The sequence below is a fragment of the Sipha flava genome, unplaced genomic scaffold (assembly GCF_003268045.1).
Source record: "Sipha flava isolate LNK unplaced genomic scaffold, YSA_version1 177_pilon_pilon, whole genome shotgun sequence".
NCBI lineage: Eukaryota > Metazoa > Arthropoda > Insecta > Hemiptera > Aphididae > Sipha > Sipha flava.
The window spans coordinates 643,163-665,844 of record NW_020272091.1 but is presented as its reverse complement, the minus strand read 5'-3'; the positions used below and the strand labels follow the sequence as shown (position 1 = coordinate 665,844).

Here is a 22,682-nt window from a genome sequence, read left to right as displayed (position 1 = left end):
CACATATATTATTTTTAGTATAAATGGAGTTGATCTCTTGCCGGCCGTATAATAATAAATATATTAATATGAAAAATATAAACACCAAAATACTCATCATATTTGCGTATAGTATAGTAGATTCGTGATCACGCAAAAGGCTAAAAAATATAAATAACCCCTTATTAGTTCGTGTATATAATATATTATATCAATCGTCAATTGCAGCATGAATAATATGAGAACGCGATTAAATTAAGCTATTTGTCTCCTGCATAGTAACGCGCGGGGGTGTTTTTTTTCAGTGCACGCACGAGCAATACTATTGTCATAAACCGCGGACACACATATTTATGTACACTATAGGTACACTTCTAACCACGCATGTGTTTAACAATAATAATATGACGTGCATTTATGATAATCCTAATTTTATTAATTTCATGTCGTCATCCATCGTGTGCAATTCTCTTATAAATTGCACTTTGGTAACAGTGAGATTTAACTATTGATCTGTTAAAATTCAAAAAAATCATTTGAAATGTATTTAAATATATCGTATTCGTCTCATCTTGAATGAAAATAGTTGAAAATCACATTGAATGCCGAGAACCTGAATTGAAACACTCAAAAATGGCGTATACACCAAGTATTTGTAGTTGCAATCTTTTAAAATTTTACAAATGTCTGAAAATAAATGCGAAACACTTCGAAATATTTCAGATCCTACGATGACGTTGGTATAAAAATAATCAATTACGATATATATATTGTAATATCAGACGACGTAAAAGTTTTACACATGCGGTGGGTGACATTTGATTAATATTATTGTAATACGTGGCGTGTGTGCTTATGTATACTTTATGCGTTGGTTGTTCATAATATGCGTAGTCGCGGGATAAAAAACCGCGCTGTACCTTATTGATGGCACGGAGCCAGCCCTAATTAGAGACGCTTTTACATCAGTATAAGAAGAGAAGAAAAAGTTTAAAAAAACATACATACATACCCCCATGTACATAAGGTCCGGGAGGCCGAAGCTGAAAGAGACAGAACTCTAAAGATAAGTGGTTCTCAATTAAGATTGAAACCACAGACTTTCGACTAAGAAGTAAATTGGAACGGAGATCTCATTTTTCTAAATGCTTATGAAGTAACAAGTTTCTTAAATCAGTTATTGCATTGATTTTTGATTTTCATGAGACGAGTAAAATCAATCTTTTTTATTCATAATATCGTCCAAGTTTGGATACGTGTTAAATATTTCCTCTTCAAACACAAACACGGATTTCATAAAATCTACCCTTCAATTAAACTTATTGAGAATTACTAATAGAGAGAGAAATACACACGCATACTGATGTAGAGATATAGATACACCAAGAAAGAGAGATAGAGAGAGATAGAGAATACACGAGAGTAAAAATAAAGAAAATATCATAAGGACTTTGGCCTCTGGCCATCGTTGTCGTAGCGCGACAGCCAATACACGCGAATTACGCGTTCGTGCACACGGATAGGTACTAAAACCGTACTAAGAATCGGCTGCTTGTGTTCACTACAAAAAGATTCGTTGAAAACAATTTTTCGGACAGCTATTCGCCTGGTCAGTGTTCAGATTGGGTGGGCAGCATCAGAAGTAGTCGAATTGGTTCCCGTTTGAAAAAGGTATTTCATTAGGTCTAGTCGATTTAGTTCCCTTTTGTAAAAGGTATTTTATTAGTTATAGCCGAATTCGTTAGGTTATATGTACAGGTAAAATAGTGACAATTTTAATTTTTAACACAATTTACCTACACTATTCAAAATTAAAATCCAGCGGGTCTGTGCATAGAGAGAAAAAACAACATTTTAAAAGCTATGTGTATGACATAAAGACAGAATTATTATATCGATAAGATAAAGTATAGAAATATAATACACTATAGATTACTAGAATCTAGCAAATTATCGATATTAAGATAACGATTGAGATATAAGAACTTATATTGCTGTATGGTATATCGTATATATCCTATGTACGTATGACAATAATGTTCGTGAGCATTGTAGTCTCGAATAACGCATCGTTATTTATACTCCTACCTATAATATAACCTATATAAAATAGTTTTCGCTCAAACATCGATCGTATTTTAATTTATATTTTTTAATTTTAATTATTCGTTATTATGGAGTTAATGTTTAATGAAAAGGGAACTAAGTTATTGATTATTGACTGTTACAAGTTTGGGTTCCAAAAGAACCTTGTAGATAACATACAGAGGTGGATATGTACGAAACGAAAATGTAAAGCTTACGTGAAATTGAATGGAGATTGTTTCTGTGAATTAGTCTTAACACATAACCACGAAAAGGAAAGGAAATTGTAAAATTGTATTTATTATATTTTATTGTTTGTATTTACAGTAATGTCAAGTTGACTTCCAAATCAACAATTTAAAATTGTAGATATTTTATCATTTTTTTTTAACACACATTAACGCACATTTTTAACCAAGCCTATTTTAAAGTTGACAGTCTTGTGCAGTGGCGTAACTGAGAAAAAATCTAGGGGGGGCAATATAATATATTTATTATTACCAAAACCCTGACATCCCTCCCCCTCAACAGTTAAAACATATTTTTATTGTATTTATTTTATACAGTTTATCTAATTGTTTGATTTTACATAAGTCTTTTAACTCATTTTGTGGTTAAGATGTGAAGATTAACATAAATTGTAGGTAGCAGGTACTAGGTACCAATATTGTTAAATAATACCCATGAGTTCATTCATAAAAGGTGCTATTTGTGCTGTTGAATTATCTGGGGGGGGGGGGGGGGGCAAAATTATACCTTTATCTCTCAAAAAAATTGTCTGGGGGGCACTTGTCCCCCTTGCCCCCCACAATTACGCTACTAGTCTTGTGCCTATAAAATTGAGAAGGAAAATGTGCGTAATTAAACGAGAACCAATTTGGCTATACCTAATAAAATACCTATTTTAAATGGGAACCAATTTGGTATGTGGGTTTGGAGCTCGGGAACCAATTCGATACCAGCCATTTTATCATGTATATTGACAAAAATAAATAATTTTTAAAATAAGTTTTAATATATTTACTGGTTAAAAATAAATAGTTAAATAATCTTTAACTCGAGATGGAAAAATGTACGATCTCAAAGGATTCTGCCTTATCAAGGTTTTACTGCAATACATAAATATGTTTTATAGACTATAACCAAAAATGTATATACTATAAACTAATTATACTATTTTATTTGAATTCTAAAAATAATATAATAAAAAATGTATTCATCACTCTAATTATTTATAAATACATCTGACTAATAATTATAAAATATTAAATAAATATGAATTATTACAATTATATAGTTAATAAGTTCTAAAGCTTTTTTTAAATGTGGTTATATATAAATTAATAAGTAATTTTACAATTTTTTATGTAAGGAACAGTTCTATGTCATTTCCTACTTAAGTAGATGTTTATTTTATTTTTTATTGCTGTTTTAAATTATAATTTTATACATTTTTTTTATAAAAATGAAATATTAAAAAATTTAAATAAATTTCTTCAAATTTCAAAACTTTACTTGTAACGTGTGAATCTGAAATGATACTTGAATATTGTCTGGAATTGAATACAATAGAGACCCATATACACACGCATAGATAATGCGACAACATTTTAGTAGTTGTGTCTGAACTTACAACCATAGAATGAGTTAATCAGAATTAACATTTTTATTCGAATTAGTTATGTAAAACTCTATGGTTAATAATAAAATCGTCATTCTGATTTTAAACTCCTGGCCATGATATTCAATTGCGATTATTGTATTATCTCATTGTGTTTATATAGTATACCTTCTCAATTTGTTAAATTAAATATATTATACATGTACAGTTCGTCCAGACGCGCATATATAGGTAAGGAACGGTTTTGACACTTTTATTATTATATGTAACATTGATCCTTAAAAATATTATAATTTGACCGAAATTTCAAACCGTATTCTTCTGGTCATAATGTACTTCAAAAATATTTGATTAATTATTGTGGTTAATTGTGTTTGATTACGTACTGTAATTTATTTTATAAATAATATGAACCTAATATATGCATATTATTTTCGAAGAAGTAGTTTATTGTTCATCATTTTTTATACTTGTTTTTCTTTCATAAAAGAAAATTAATTCCACAAATGGGGATGTATACGAAATTGCATATACGTTTACTCCTTGTAATCGTTTGCGCAAGTAATAGTACCAAAGTACATATAGATTTTTAAAACGCACGGTTACATATAATGCACTTTATAGTTTCGACGATAACGACTATCTATTTGAAATATTTTTATGTAAAACGTATATATATTCGTGGTCAACTCAACTTAAATGAGTGTTTTTGAGTGATCACCGCTTGGCCGATAACTTGTACCCATTAATTAACAAATGATTAATACATTTTTATCCGGCGAAAAAAACCCAGATAACGCGAGAAAAAACTGTCGTTGACATTGCGATCGGTCAAGGGAATTCAGGAAAATTTGCATTTCGACAACAGTCTAGTTCGTACACGTTTCATACCACTATAATAATACAATAATACTATTATAGTACTTAAACGCAACGGCGTCGGTGGCAGAAACGCACAGTGTGCCGGCAGCGCGCGACCCGAAATACCGGTGCGTCGTGCACACTGGTCGATCGTTACGTACGCACTGTACCATTCGGCGGCGCGCGGAGAGGGAATAACACTATAAGCTGCGGTGACCGTTGGACCCGCACCCCTGCTGCTGCCATCCCCACCATGGGTCGTGTGCGTCACGCGCTGCGCGCGCCGCTCCGGTACGTTGTCCGGATTCTTTTCGCCATTCTTGGCATTCCACGAACAGAGCGCGGGTTTGTGTTTACCAGTTGAATACCGTGCGTAAAAATTGGACGTCCGCACACAACAGGCCGGGGCCAACGACTTACGCACGCACGCACGTACGTTTATTTATTTATTTTTTTTTTTAATGCCGTTTTTTTTTCTTGTGCACGACGCGTACCGCGAACGATAAGACTGCGCTGAACAAACACATACACGCACTGCCGTTGTGCCGGGGTAAGTTCAAATTTTTATTTTTTTTTCCACGTACATTGTCGTATTGAATAGATAAGTATGAATTTTTTTTTTCAATTTTTTCTCAAAAAAATGGTTGTCCCGGCGTAGACATCGTGGTAATGGTAGCGTACGATTTCATATATATAACGGTCTGTGTTAAAACCGCGAGAAGGGAGGCGAGCGCGACAGGATTGATATTTTTCGCGGTAACGTATTGCAGTAATACTAGATGTATTATAGATAAGTACTTGTGTATTTTTTAATATATATGCAATCAGTATTGATATAATGAGATTTGGCGAATTTTGTATTTTTCCTAACTGTCGGCGGCGGGACGTGTCGTATTCGCCGCGGCGGCGCGTGTCGTAATATTAATAATAATAATAGTAAAAATAATAGTCATAGTAATAATAGTAGCAATAATAATAATAATAATAATAATATTTCCACCGCCACCGTTACCAGTCACCAGCAACCGTTGCCGTCTCCTCCTTCTTCTCAGGCGCCGTAGCTGTTGCCTGACGCGGGAACTGCCTCGCGCCAGTCACTGTCAGTTAGTCGCCGTTTTATCATCGTTGTGCCGCCTTTTTCGTCGTCGACAAACGACGACGGCGACGAGTGCGTTTTGTTTTTTTTTTTTATGCGTTTTACCAGTGCGTCGCGCGCTCAATTTTCTTGTGAATAAGGATCGCGTGAACGTTTTGTCGTCGCCGTAGTACAGGTGAACTATTGTCGACCGTGCATGCACAAGGATTTCAACGTGATCCGGTCGTTGCATAAATAACAAAATAACGAAAAACGTAGGAAACAAAAAAAAAAAAAAAAACACCCTCAAATATTCGCACTCAAAGGACGCTCCCCTCCTATCAGGTAAGAGTAGCTCTATAACTTGCGTCCGTACGATTTTATAAAATAACGGTCATAGAGCCAAACATTACCTCACCTCGTCGTTGCCTACAAAACGAATCCCCGTTGATCATAATCGAAACTATTTCGAATTTTCTGGGGGATGGTATTTGATGTATTTGTTACCCAGTTCAAAATCTTTGTAAAAAAAAAATCTGCTTATTATACTATTATAATAATTCTCAATAAAAAAGTCCTGGTGAAGTGATTTATATTCATTTTCATCGTTTAATGTACTTTGTGTCATTGTTCTTGTAAGCATTTGTTATTGCGTTTATTGTTAAATATTTATAGTTTGTTGCTCACCCGTAAACATGTTTTATCTGTTTGTTGATAAAGGCCCACAGAAGCCTGGTTAGGCTTTATTAATTTGTATTATATTTGCTCGTTGCTTTTCATGACGACTTTTTAAGTCGAATAAGTTAGACGTCCAGTACCAAAACAGAGTTTGTTCACTATTTTATGATTTTGAAATCAATCGCTATACATTTTTGCTTTCAAAAAATGCTATATAAAATTGCTACAAGAACCTCATAGAAGGATTTTATAATTTAGAAACATAACGTATCTTGTACACGTTTTAAATACCTCTAGTTATAAAACATTAGTAATTCGAGTTTTGTAGCGCTTTGGATTTTTAAATCAAAGAATTGTTTTGATCGTCTGGATCGTTAAATTTTAATAAAATTCGTTAATGATGACCACATGTAATTATATATATTTATGTAAGTACCTAAGTACAATAATACGAAAATTGTGTGCGTAATTGTTTATTTGTTTTATACTTAATCACATGTGTTGGGTGTACCGACAATATATTATCTCATTATAGCTTTTTTTTTTTATATATATATTTTATTCGTAGTTAAAAAACAGAGAAATACTGTTGATTGTGTTAACAACTGTCGTATGTAATATTTATAAATCGCATAGTGAATATAAAATGTTTTCTTTGTAGTTTTTTACGTAGATACCAACGTATCTATACTGTATACATGTATACACAAATTTAAAGTGTGTAAATATGATTTGTATTGTATATATTATAATTATTAATTATGCATTTGTAGTTATGTTGAGTCGTGATCATCTAACTGTTATTGTTTATTTTTTTACTAACCTTTTACTAATTTTTACTAAACTTAGATGCCAACGATATGTGCTATTTGTTGTGATCGATCAACAATTAATAGTTTTTAATTGACATCCTGATGTTCTTATAACCTGTGTACACAATATTATAGATAGTTGCCTGGCTAAATTTCGTAAATTGGGTTTGTGATGATTACACTTTATAGTTGTATTTAAAAAATAACTAATTCTACGATTCATATGTAATACATTATTACTAATATTATTACTATACTAGTATTATTACTAATAATATATGAAATACCATCCTTACAAATTGTTATGCTTCTTTTCGAAACAACATTATTTATGACAGTTACTAGCTATATTTATTATATTTATATATAAAAATAACAAGTTGTTTCTTATAATTTAATGAACTTTATTTAAGATTTTCGTTGTTTTTCTAGAAGTTATTTTTAAAATAGTTTATTTTATGCCAATATTAATAATTATTGTATATTTCGAATAAAAATGTAGTTATTGACTTATAAATCGAACCATGTAAGAAACTAACATCTTGACAGGTATGGTTATTATTTATGTTTATCATACGCGCTCAAAGATAAAATTAAATGAAATTCATTAATTCAACTAGTGTGTTAACTTTAAATTAGTTGAAAACGTTGAACAGTCTTCGAATGATATACCGAATTGATTACTATTTATTACTTGAGCAACTATGATTTATTTTTCACATAATTATTTATAGATGTTTATATTTTGATTGTTCAACAAATTTAGACAAGTATTATATAAATTATATTTTGATAAATAATTAATGCCTTTCATACTTTTACTGACTGATATTAAATATAATTTTGTCAAATAATATATTTGTTACATAGTATATATTTTGTAAATAAGATTTAATTAATTTAATTTCTAAACTATATGTAAATTTAATAGAAATTGTCTATGACAGAATCGGGGAAACCAAAGAAATGTTTCTTCTTTCTATCATATTTACTGTATAATTATTGTGAGGAATCAATTGCAATATTTAATTAAGACAGGTTTCCAATTACTCAGATTATGTTTTACCTATGTTTTTGTATAAACTTCGATATAAATATAGATTATAAACACCTTAAACTAAGACAAATAAAAAAACGCTTGTTCGTTTTATAAAATATTTTAGTACGTCTGTAGTTTGATTATTAATAAATTATTAGCTTCATTTTATGAAGTAATTTAGTTCATAACAATTCAAGTAATAATTATTTTATTTAAGTATACTTTAAATTAGAAAATAAACTCAAAATACATTTGATCTGTAAGTCACCATTCTACTTGAATCGATATTATCGTTATATTAAACGTCTTCAAGCGTGAATTTATATACTATTATACTTTTATATGCTTGCCATACTGATCATTAACACAATAATAATAATTGAAAACAATAAGTTGATTTATTCTTGTAAGACTATGAAAATATGTAAATATACATGTATACAATGTCTTAATTTGCCTCCAACGTATTCAACAACATATCAAACTGGTGAATTATAGTATAAGAAAAACGAGAGCCCTTAAAAATATTTTATTCATGATTTCTCTTGTAATTTCTTGAGTTCTTGACGTTTATTTAATTTTAATCTAACATGATTTAATTTTGTATTTGTGTATTTTTTAATGTTAATGTGTTTTGACTTCTTAACCTTATTTTTCGGGTGACTACATAAATTGGGTTCTTTAAATCATATAAGGGTTCTATCATCTTGATTATCATTATTTAAAAACCCTGAATTAGTGAACCCGACTTATTGCTGTTAGAAGTGAATTTTGTCTTGTTTAGATAGCTAATATTTATCACAATAGTAAACGTTTAACAATAAAATCTCGTAGACACATACTTGCAGTTGTACATTTTATTTTTAACTACGAATAATACGGATGTTGAAGTTTATTTTTTATTTATTTTCCATTTATTCTTTATTATTATTTTAATTGTTTTGCAGTGAAGTACCTGTCTAAATAATAATTTTAGATAATGTGATTTATCAACAACGCAGTATGGTTAAAATTTAAAATTAGCCATAAACAGTTGTATATAATATTTTAGTTGTTTTTTAAGTTTTAATAATTCATAAATTAATTTCAGTGTGTATATTCATTTATTATTAAAAAAAAAACTGTGGAGTAAAAAGTTATCTAAGTATTTATAAGCACTGGATGGTAATATTATAAAGGTAATTCATAGTTTATTCGAATTGAAATTTTAGATTTAAGGAAGTCAATATTTTCGTGATACAATATTTCAAACTTTAAATATCTATTTCTACTTATAAGGTTTCTACAAATTTTAAAAATAAGTTTTGAACATTTGATTCGTTTCTTTTCGAATAATCAAAAAATTTAGATATTTTTCAAGGGATTTTGATATTTTCGTCATTTTTGAAATTAATCCTACTTATACAATCATTTCTTATAAATTCCATTTAAAAAAATGTATTTTTCTAATTATATAAATACGATTTTCTATTTATAATTTATTATCTTCTACAGTTATATATAAATCATTTGTACTACAAATTTACATTACAATTTTAGTTTTCATCGATCATAAAATTATTACTTTATATTTGACACTACGTGTGACATATTCGATTTTTAAGAATTTATCGATGTGTGTAGATATTGTATTATATTGAATTAATACATTTTAGTTTTTTAATAATTTTAACCATATCAATGTAATAATAAAATAAGTTTTTTATATTATACAGTTATTAATAATGTTTGTTTCATTTACTATATAAATAATATATTTGGACACGATTTCACGGCATTATTAATCGACTCGTGTGTTTCGATTGACATTCAAGTGTAATATCGAAATAATCGCAAATAGATACTTATTTTAATAGTATCCAATTGAAAATTTTTGTTAGCAAATAAAACAAATTTATCGGGTTGTTCTTTTATTCATTCATTGTTAATTTTTCACTGCACTTGTTTGTAGGTTGACTATCTTTTAGTCGTACTCGACAAATCGTAACCGGTACTGTTGTCGTTCGTAATGTAAAACCGGCAACAGCGCTTTAGTGGCATCGCATACACGCGATTCAATTATCGCGTGTTCAGGTGCTCAGTTGCTTGCTCTATAGTGTATTTTACGCATGTATGTGTAAACTAGGAATCGTGATGTTTGACGACTTTTGCTCGGTAATGCTCAGTTAGTAAGTTTTTTTTCTTAGACCTCCGTATATTATAGTATTTTGATTTGTATGCAATAGTTAAAAACGAATGGTGTTTCATGCTGCACATATGTGTGAACGCACGTGTTTTTTAACATATAAACCTATATGTGTATATACACCATAACAGTTGCGTCTCAATAATAATTTACCGACAGATTGCATGCATTTCAAGATGTTTAATAGTATGATAAACATTAAATATACTTTTATACTTCGTTGGTTTAAGGGTAGCTAAGTTGAATATTTATGAAGATGCATATACATGGTTTTCCCTTCTTTTTTTGTTATTAAAACGTACGTGTTTATTTTGCAATTACTGACTTGAAAATTGTATAACAGTTGCATACGTCACATTTGTAGTCTAAGTAACTGTTGTAGTTGCTCGGACTTGAAAAACCGGAGATTAATTTTGTTACTTATAATTTAATTTTTACCTATTAGCAGCCGCACAAATGTTTTCGGGTTTTGATACATATGCCAATGTCTTAAAGTCCGTATATAGAGCTAAAGCATTAACCTTTGTTTTATATAATCTAATTTATTTCCATTATTCGTTTCTATTAACAACACCGATATAAACTACCCGGTACGAAAGTGGCACTTTTTCGGCGTTTATTTACTTAAGTATTTGGTACTCGTAATTTTCTTCATTGATAGTGCTTCCTTCACATTACAGAAAATCATCTAATAAATTACTTAACGCCAAATTTATTTTATAAATAATATTTTTACTGATTATTTTAGCTACCAAACACTATATAATATTATATATATATACTAATTATTCAAAATATGTAAATATTAATTATTATAAATGATAACATGTAGATATATTAATAAAATTAGTTTCTCATTGTAGGGCAAATTTACTATGCACAGTCGAGTGGTACACAAAAATAGTATACTCTTATATACTCATTAAATTAAATTTGTTATTTATAAATTCAACAAATAATGCATAATTTGATTAGTATGAAATTCTATTATCAGACATAATGCTTACTAGCTTACCTACAATTTAGATAAACATGTTTTTGTTCATTATATGTTAATCATAATTATATTATTTAACCGCCTCTACACACAATTCGGTTATCGTGTTTTATTATTTTTTGATTACATATAATATTACACTTTTCATACTTCTTTTTATATTTATTCCGTTTCCATATCAGTTATTTGTATCTTGAAATTCGAAAACAGTTAAATGTTTCTCATCATTTCGCGAAAGAATCCTGTAGTAAAATATAATATGTAATGAAAATAATATAATAAGCCTTTATGTATAATAATAAAGTTGATTTTTGAATTGGTCTTTTATTTACTTATAGATAATTATAGATACTTATAGATAATTCACTTTGCGCCAACAAAAGTATACAATCTGTATGTTATTTACATTTTATCATGGTCCAGTACCAGTAGTAGTTAAAGAAGATAGTAGAGAGAAGATATAAATACTGTCAGAAATACTTACGGGTTGAATGTTTTTTATTTAACATATTAAAATCGTTCAAAAAAAATGTTTAAAAGCTTTTCGTAAATTTTCAATGTTATAAATAATATAAATATATTAAAAGAGGAAGACGAAAAAATACACATGCATGTGTGTGTTAAAAGGTCTCAAAATATACACCAATAAACCTCGGAAATGAAGGTATATTAATGAAATGTGTATTGAAGTGTGCGTACTGCCCACACTTCCTCCATTTTCAAAATACCCGAATAATCCAATTATTGCTTAATACGTGAAATATTACTTGGATTATGTTTTGTATACCGTAAGTTAAAAAAATGGTAAATTTTAATGTGTAGTTTGTTAACCGCTTAATTTTCATTATTGCAAAAGTGAAAGATTTATTTTTTTCTTTATGTGTGTAGTTCTGAAATTTTATAATACAAAACAGTGGATCAGTAATTTTTCAAACAAAATTTAAATTCAGTATAAAATACAATAACAAAACCAATTAATTTTAAAGAATTACTTAAATAAATATAATTGATTTAATTCATGTATATAAAAGTGATGATGTTTATGCGGGTATATGTATGATACATGAACATCGCATAAATAATTAAATCATTATAGAATATTTTGGATATTTTTAATAATTTCAGTAAATCAATATCTTGTTTTTAGTTTAATACTTCGTATTATATTTTATTTCAATAAAAACGTATCTTTGTTGAACTTATTTAATGTTTTGTATAATATATACATAAATTTGTTGTTGAAAATGTAAAACATACATTTTTGGCGCCACTAAATTCAAATACTTAATATTTTATAGAGTAAAAAAAAATAATATAATTACAACGCGTTTATTCGTTATATATATATGTGAGGTATGTATGGACGTGATTGATACTTGTTAGCACAGTCTCATTATTATGGTGTTAATTCTCAAAAAAACACTCGCCGTTTGTGTATCATTGCGTCGAATTTGAAATTATTTCATTATATCAATTTTCCTGCTAATTGTATATAGATTCGTGTACGTGTTTTTTAGTTTAAATAAAATAATGCTTACAATTCATGAGCATAATATGATAAGTATACTACTAATTGGTTATAAACACACTATTAATGTAATAATAAAATTGTTCTAACCAGATTGAAAAACCAACTTTCTTGAGACATTATTGTGTGATTATACATTGCAAATGTACTGTAAATCTCACAAGGTCACCCTCTCTGTACAATATGTGTGTATATTAGTGATGGGTTGAACTGTTCGAATCTCGAACCGAACCGAACCCTTGACGTTCGGTTCGGTTCGAAAATCGAACTTGAAAATATTTTTCGAACCAGACTTACTGGTCACGATAGTTCGAAAACCAAATATTTGTACAGTTCTTCAAAAGTTATTTTGAAAAATAAAAATTGATAATGATTATTTAAAAATAATTAGGCTATTAGCGATAGAAAGTGATAATTTGTAAAGGGCACGTTATGCATTATTTATGATAATAATGCTATAATAATAATGTTATTTTCCAGTCGCATGTTACCATCCACCCTCCGCCGACCAAAACATTAATAAGTTGTTTATCGCCAATAGAGGCAGTGTATCTACATCCATAAATTAGCTATTTTATAATATTTATTGTAGAGGTTAAAATCTATTTTGGGTAAATCCATGGTAATATTCCGATACCGCGACTGTGTTGCTAATAAAAACATATTTACAACTTACGTTTTACATTGTAAATTCTACTAATCATTCTATATTTGTGAATTATAGTTATTGTTACCATTTTTTTATATATACGAGTATAATTAAAATATACTAATTGTATTGTCATATTACACTCAATATTCAATTCTCAATGAATATTTTATAAGCTACAAGACAACATGAGAGAGCACAATACTAGTTTTAAAGTATAATAATTATAATAATAATAAGAAATTTTCTAAAATTTAAATGTATTGTAAATAATACAATTACTTAGACTTAAAAGTTAAAATGTAGAATAGGTAATACGAAAACTTAAAATACAATAGTAATTAATAATTATGGTTGATTTAATTTGTAGGTAGGTACAATGTACATGATAAAAAGTATTGAATTCGACTTAAAATCATAATAGGTTCGGATCGGTTCGGTTCGGTAGAAAATATGAAGGTTCGGTTTAGTTCGAGTTCGAAAAAATAATTTAAAGTTCGATTTAAAAAATCAGGGTTCGACCCATCACTAGTGTATATAACAGTTTTTTTTTCGTGTATTATGTAGGTATATTAGATTATAATGTTTTTTTCGATGGTCTACCTATTGCTAAAATCAATCTAAAGTATATTTTTGCACAGGGAAAAATATTAATAAAAATTTTTATTTTACCAATTTTGTTTTAAAATTAATAAGATCACGGGTAAAATAATCTTCTTTTAAATAGTATAAACAAAAAAAAGTTTATTTTATGTTCATAATGTATTATTTAATATAAATAAAAATTTCAAGTACCCACATTCGTACATTTTAGAACTCAATTTGTTAAAAATATTAGAGACAGAATGATAATTAATGTTGATGGCAGGTTATATAGCCTATATAGCAAAATGGTATTTATCAATAAATATCTTTATCACCGAAATTTCTATAATTGTAATTGTTGGTTTAATAAGTTTGAACTTCATTATAAAAAAAAAAACACTTTTTTTTTTTAAATTCAGACGCATGTCTTAAAATTATATATCATGCAACAGTTTTATACTCGCTATCAATATTATCAATTATCGTTGGTGGTAACTAAAGTCTTGGATTTAACAGTAGTTTATCTAAATACATATTTCATTAGTCATTATAATACATATCTAAATAAACACTTATCTTAATTTAAAAGCGCTATTTATAATATAAAGTTAACAAGACAATATATATATGGTAATAATGATTGTGCTAATCTCACCAAAAATTTATTTTACAAAAAAAAAAAAATGATTAAAAAATGTTTTTAATTTAATTTAACGATTATTATATGATATTCTAAAAGCCGTGTTGAGATTTATTATTTTTTTATGTTTAAAATACATTGTGGCAATGCATTGTTTGACCAAGTATTGATTTTTCATTATAGATTTAATATAAACAAAGTTTATTTGAGGTTTATTTTTCATGTAAAATACATGTCTTTACAAAATCACAAGAATACATAAATATACATAAGAATATATCAATTATATTTAAGTTTTAAATTTATTTTATTTAAGTCTTTATTTCTAATATCATGAACAAATAAATTAAATTAGTTTAATAAATACTAATCATTTTATAATCCCGGTGATAATATATATTTTTGGAAGTTAATAACTGTACTACTAATTTCGTATCAAACCATCATGAAGTATCATTACTTGAAAGTATCGTTCCCTGTTTTGTTTAAATAATTGTGTAGGTTATTACTTTTTGAATAATTTTCTGTTGAACACTAAAATTCTGTCCACAGTAATGTTTTCTTAAGGAAACAACTTTCAGTGTTTTTAGCCTTATAGAAACATTAATCTAAGTATTTGTGTATATTATATAATAATCGAAATGTTGTTTACATTAGAAATCGCAAAAAGTCTTTAATCATTAGTGCTTGCCGTGTGTCTGCTAAACTGTGATTCGCTAACTATTAATATCTTTATGGTTGATTGCCAACAATTGAAGCGATGATGATCCCTTCGCGGTATAGTAGAACAGTTATCTAGAATATTTCGTAAATATTTGATTTTGCGCGATTTTTTATAATATAATAAATATTGGTACACGTTATAATAAGTTTTGAAAAACAAGTTTTCTATTTTACACAATCATATTATAAACAACTGACATTTATGTACAATAATGATGATTCATACGATGACCACCCATCGAGACTGTATCTGTTATTTTACGATTATTATATGATTACAAATTTAAATTATTGTAAGTAATTAATTTTATCATTTTTATTTTACTTCCAGGTCTAATATTCAACTGTTGATATTGCTCCTTACCATATGATGGGAGTAACTGAAGGTGAGTACTTAACTATATATATATTTAATTTAGGATTATAACTAAAAGTTGAACGCAAACCATTATTGAATATGATTTTAGAAATGAAACCTTACTTAACAGTTAAAATAATAATTATCTGATAATTATACTCGTAATAATATTACTATAGTAATATACTTTTATACTAATATTACTCGATAAATATTATATTACGATGTTTCATTAACCTCTGCGGAACGGTCGCTGTTTAAATATATATTAAAAACTTTCGTCTGGCGATAAGCATTTATATTATGTTGCATTGATATCATTATTGTGACGTAATTAATGCAATGCTTATATTCATATCTACTAAAGTTCAATGGTAAATGATAATATTTTAAAAACGTTTATTTATTTGGAGAACTTTGAAATATAATTAATAATACAAGGGGTGTAATTCACTTACAACATTTTTCCCTTCATCACATACATTGTTTCCACACTGTTTGCTGAACAATAAAATGAAAAAAAAAATGGTATACTTTTTCTGTATCCTTATATCTGATCGTTTTTAACCTCCTTTTTAATGCAGAATATTTTTCATCCGAAATCTTACAATTGATTGAGCGAAATATGTATAGTGTGTTTCAAGCGTCCACTAATAATAACTTATCCCTTGGTTTATGATATATGGTTAATATATCGTATTACCCACGGACCTCCCTTATACATTAATAAAATTGGTGATTATGTGTGAATAAAATTATTTTTTCCGATTTAACCAAGCCAAAATAAAAATAATGTTGTATACATTAAACAGTGTGACGTCATTAGTAGAATCAATAATTTTGTTCAAACTGTAACCATATAATGACAGTTATTAGTAATGTGTTATTATAATGATTACATGAGAGAAGGGAAATTTTGAAGTCTATATGAAAAAATAATAAGGTGAAGGGCAAATAAAAATTTTTATTCGATTTATTATGTCATTTCTCAACAAAAATGTAAAAATGTTATGTTTTAATCACTCGTGTTAAAGGTAGATAAACCTTATTATATTGTTAATATATTAAGCACCTTTTTTAATTAGCTATCACAAGATAATTATTTCTGTACATACAAAAATAATAGTTATTTACAATGTGTTTACACTTTTTTTTTAGAGTTATTTACATATTTTTAAAATTAAATTATATTATTCTGAGCTCTCTATCTTATAGTATTATTATTGTAAAATAAAAATAATTAAGTTCTTGTATAAAAAAATATTAAAAATAAAAATAAAAAGTTTTAATTTCCTCCTTCTACAAAAATCGCTAACTTTCCAGCCCTATCACGATGTGCGTTTAGGGCTATCTGTCGCTGGATACTTTGTAATTTTTAAAACTGTTAAATTGCAAAACAAAAATTGGATTTTTCATTCGATTAATGAATTGGAATTTTCCAAACTAACGTAATAAATATTCTCATTTTTATAGTCAAGTGATGTTTATAAATGATTTTTTTAAACTACCTGTTTTTTATTACGTTTTTTATATTTATATTTATTACAATTTATCTTGAAATTTAGCAACATAACCCAGTTATGTAACTATAAGGCATATTTTCATATATATATATATATATATATATATATATATATATATATATATATACAGTGTGTAAATGGTAATGGATAACATTCAATATATTTGCGTAGAGACCAGCAATTTGAATTATGTTTTTTATAACATAAAGATACACATTTTTTATGACCTTTGAATGTTACAACTACTTATTATTTTTTCTTGATTTTTTTTTTTAATGAATTTTGATAGTTAAACCAACTTTCTATGTCTAAAATTAATCAAGTTACTACAATTAAAAAAAAAAAAAAAAAAATTGGTAAAATGCGCGTAATTTAAATTTTTTTTTAATTGTAACTCTGAAAATAATTATTATAGGATTGTTTAGGCTAAACATTTTCATTTTTATTTGTTATAGTGATATTGACACATAATTATACTTTTAACTACTTATTGTTAACTTTCACTTTAATTAAATTAAATTTATTACTTGTAGAAGAAAAAATGTAAATATGTTTCTTATTTGTTTCATTACATTTAATGGATTTATTGAAATTTATTAATAATTAAAAATAAATTCTCATTTAAGTTATAAGTTTATTTAGTTATTAATTATTTTAACGTATAAATTGTTCAAATTGTTTTCCGCCATGAAAAAAACACGATTCAGCATACATTATTTGTAACATATGTAATTTGATCAACCGTCACTTGATTGCATGCTGTTATTATTTTATCTTTTATATTTTGAAGATTTATTGATGATTCAACATACACAATCGTTTTTAAGTGATTCCAAAAAAATAAATCTAGTGGCGTAAGATTACACACCGTAAGGTGATTTTGGTGGCCACTTAAAGAGTTCCTAATCATTGATTTGGAAACTGTTAATTTAAATGGTCGCGAACTCTGAGCATTGTGAGCTGGATTGTAGTCGTATTGAAAAATAATATTTTCTCTTAATGCAAAAGGAATATCATCAAGCATCATCAGTAGTTTATTTATTACATTTTTATGTTATAACAAACAACTGAAAAACAGAATTCAAATTTCAGGTCTCTACGCAAAGATTGTTCTTAATTAGGGTTAACACACTGTATATTTATATATATATATTGAATTATTTATGAATTTTAATTGTTTAATTTAAACGGTTACTAATGGGCAAATACTTTTTTTTTTCGTTCATGAAATGTTTCGAGTATAAATATTATGTTAAAAACTCTTGGCCTTTCGAAACTTAAATATTGTTAGAATACAATTCCAAGATTATTGTGTTCTAGAAAACGTCAAGAAAAATATAAGTGAAAAAAATGTTATTTTTTAATTTTTTAAATTGTTCAATATGTAGAACAGTTATCTTGGCTTAAAACCAAATGAATAGCAACACAAGAAATTATTATTTATTAGTTTTTTTTTTTAATGTTAATCGTTAAAATGTAAATGTAGACATTACATAACACTAGTCAAATATGTATATCGCTAGACTCCATATTAGAATAATTGTTCACTGTTGTTGATTAGGATGCTGTCAATTTTTTTGATATATTTAGAGTAAATTGAACTTTTTTGATTTTAGATTTAAATTACTGAATTGAATTAACTTTAGCCTTATTATTTTGATTTCTCTTTATGCATTTATAAACTAATGACCAATTTAATTGTATATTTTGCAAACACTAAATAGAAATATTTAGTAGGTACCTTGTTTGTTAGGTTGACGAAAACGGAATTAATATTTTATTTGCTGTTATTTAATAATTATATCATTTATTACCTCCTATACCTCATTGTGCAATGATGATTTATGTATTTTATTTATATTAATAAATAGAAAGCTTGATTTTTGTAACTATCAAATGTTGTTTCTCTAATTTAATCTTATTTAAATACTTTTGTACATAAATGTTTGTAATAAATTGATTAAATAATTGTATTAATTATAGAATATTATACATATCATATCTGAGTACTGCATATAATGCTCATCATAAACTCATTCATCTTTAAATAATTAATTTTTTCATTATAAAAACACCTAAGACTTTTAAAACTTCATATTAACATGTTCATGTTTCATATGTATGAATATCGGAAGCCACCAATCCAACAAAAATATTTTGTAACAAATTTCAATTTCGTAAGAACAAATTTTCCCACGTTCTATAATATTATGTAATATTTAGGTTTTTGTATTATACACTTATACACTTGACAACGATGAAGTTCTTTTGAAAAGTTCTTTAAATAAATACACCACTATATCAATAAAAACAATAAAAAACACTAGTTACTGTTACAAAATAGAGGTTAATGAACATCGGGGGATTTTTTTTTTTTTTTTTTTTTTAATTATCCAGGGTGGGGCATTAATGAAGAAGTAAAAAACCAAGACAAAAGAAAACATGAAGACAATGAACTTGGTAATGTGTTTAACAACTTCCGAACAAAATCACATGTGAGGATTGTACATAAATACCCTCAGTTAGCGTGCGATATATTGTGTTGTTAGTAATAATATATACAACACACACTAGCTATCGTCATCGTAACGTGACTACGAAATTTGTTGCGTGGACATGTCAGGAATTAACAAATAATAATAATAATTATTTGGACGCGTTAGTGTTAGTATTTTTTCTTGTTCATCATTATTGTAATTGCAAATATCAATTTTTAATTTTTATCTGCCGACATAATTCGATAGGAAATGTATATTCTATATTATAGCTGATTCGATACATAGTTTAACCCGAAAATGCTGGGTTTATTTTAGCACACAAACGTAAACATCATCCTCCATATGAAGAGATATATACTTGTAGTTTTCACGGTGTACGAATATCGCATAAACCCTTTTAGAAATTCCGTTCGAGTGTATTTCCAAATTTAAACGTCCCACCTGAAACAATATGAGAGGATCTTGTCTGATAGACATACATACATGTATATATATATATATATATATATATGGTCTCATCAACTGTAAGAACTTATGCGGTCTGCAGCCGTCCACTAAAACTTGTATATATATGCGTTCTATGAAATAATTATTAACTTAAACAACTATTATAATGCATCATTATGTAATATTAAAAATTTGAATTTCGATAAGCTGTTACAGCATACAATATAAATAAAAATACACCGTGAAAGTAAATTCAAACATATAAGCATATATAAACATATATATCAGTAAATACGATTATTTAATTTCTAAAGTAATTGTACAGTAAAGTGTAAGTATTTAAAAAAATATATGTATAGTATATATAGTATGAATTGCCGACAAGGGTTTTATCTTTTTTGTTCTTTGTACAATCATATTAATAAAATTCTTTATTACATTTTCGCAATAATTACATTGATAAATTGTAAACTATTTTTTTATTATATTTTAATTTCATTATGGTGGTAGTCCAGATTGTTTGTGTAATATGGTCTTAGATGTGTTGTATACATATATCACTTATAATCACATGAATAACCTACCTATTATACAATCATTAAATTCGTTGTTGTAAATTATCTATGTAAAAATTATATTATAACATATAGAATTTTATATGTATTTCTGTGCATATTCTTGCGACAAAAAGTTAATGACGAATCAGCTAAATAATATTAATAGGTATAAACGTAAGATTAACTAGGTAACGATAATTTTACTTATTAAAAATTGTAATGTATTATTTTTTTTGTTACTTCGTGATTGTATAATAAGTTAGTAAAAATTTATAAATACAGAATATCTATTTTTGTACCACCAAAGATGTGGCGAATAACCTGTTGTAACATGTTTTTATAAATAATCTTAAGTTTTCGTGTAATCCAAGGAAAGTTTTTAAATGTTGCATTTTAGCTGTTTAAACTACAATTATTTATTGATCAAAACTTTTTCCACAGATGATATCTGTAGGTTGTTCTTTAAATTTTGTATAGCACATTAAATGCCCCAGGGTCAACCTGCATGATTAATGTAGTCAAACGGAGTTAGCTGTCGCTAATGTTAGATTTGGCGTGTTAAAATTAAATTTAAAAACCTGAATAAAAAAAACCAATTTAAATCCGTTAAACTCTCCAATTTGATATCTAATGACTGAACTATTTTTGTTCGCTCTCAATTAGCTTATATCCATTTGATTATTATCTTTATCTAATACTTTTTTAGCGAACGGGTGACCGTTTCGCTTCATGTTCCCATAAAAACGAGTTTCCCGAGATTTTTGAAAACCTGTGACTTTACTTTTGTCATTTTTCTTTTTCATTTATTTTTTATTTTTATTTACGATCACTCGGGTTTAACGATCTGTAAACTCCGGTTTGTCGGAAACGATAATCTCTTCTCATTCCTCTTCCTACTCTTTTACCTCTCATTCTTTTTCTTTTCTACCCCTACCTCCATTTTCCCTCTCTCTCTAGGGAAATCGATGAACTTACGCTAGAATATAAAAAAAATAAATAAATAAAAGGGAATTCATCCAACCGCGTTTTCCGGAGGACAAAATTGTTTGTAATTGTTTACTATTGTAAACTTATTAGCAATGAATATTTTTTTCTTTTATCCTTACATGGTATTCAAACACTCCGTTAGTCACTCCTAGTCACGATTTATTTTAATTGCATTATAAATCTGAGGACTTGTCAGCTCATGATTATTTATATATTTTTTTATGTTTTTTTTTCTGTGGTCTATCGGATTTTCTTTTTTCTAGTATTTTAGGAATAATTACTTATAAGTCGTTTTTTTAGATTTTTTATTTCAGATTTAGAAGCTATTTCGTGTTATATATTTCCTTTACGTAAGTTCGTATATATTGGCACCATATAAAACCGTTAACTAAATGCGTAATAGTATATAACTTACGAACATTGAATTTTCAGTATTTTGGTTTAATATAGTACGATTTTTCATCAAGCTGAGAATTTACTTTATAAAAGAAATTTTTTAAATGGAAATTCAGTGTTATCCTATCGAATTGATTTCGTTGTAATGTAATAGTTATGACAGTTAAGCTCTTAATCGATATTCAATCATTTAAAAATCAAATCTTTTTGAATAATTATAAATTCATATGTATTTATGTATATGATATAGATTATAATGTAATATATTATTTATAGTAGTTTATAGGTATAATTAGCATATCAATAACAAAAAAAATTGTTGTTATCAATAATTTCTATTAAATTATTTATATAAATAGTTGTTTCATATTTCCCTTTATTATTTTGAAAATTAATTTTATTCCTCTTTTTAAAATTTGTTTTTATAATATTTATAATCCTTTATTTATCTTACTTTAT

At 27.1% G+C, this 22,682-nt stretch overlaps 1 protein-coding gene across 5 annotated transcripts in view; it reads left to right on the top strand.

Annotated features, from left to right (window-relative positions):
• The first annotated feature begins 4,852 nt into the window (after window positions 1-4,852).
• LOC112680514 (transcriptional enhancer factor TEF-1) overlaps window positions 4,853-22,682 on the top strand; it is a 65,613-nt gene continuing 47,783 nt past the window's right edge. For 2 of the 5 annotated variants that reach the window (XM_025550615.1, XM_025550613.1), the window contains exons 1-2: window positions 4,853-5,096; window positions 15,789-15,843. In XM_025550615.1, coding sequence (XP_025406400.1) covers window positions 15,825-15,843 — 19 coding nt within the window. In that variant the 5' untranslated portion in view covers window positions 4,853-5,096; window positions 15,789-15,824. Of the gene's footprint in view, window positions 5,097-5,635; window positions 5,967-15,788; window positions 15,844-22,682 lie in introns of those variants that run through there. The other 3 variants (XM_025550616.1, XM_025550614.1, XM_025550617.1) reach the window with 2 other exon arrangements.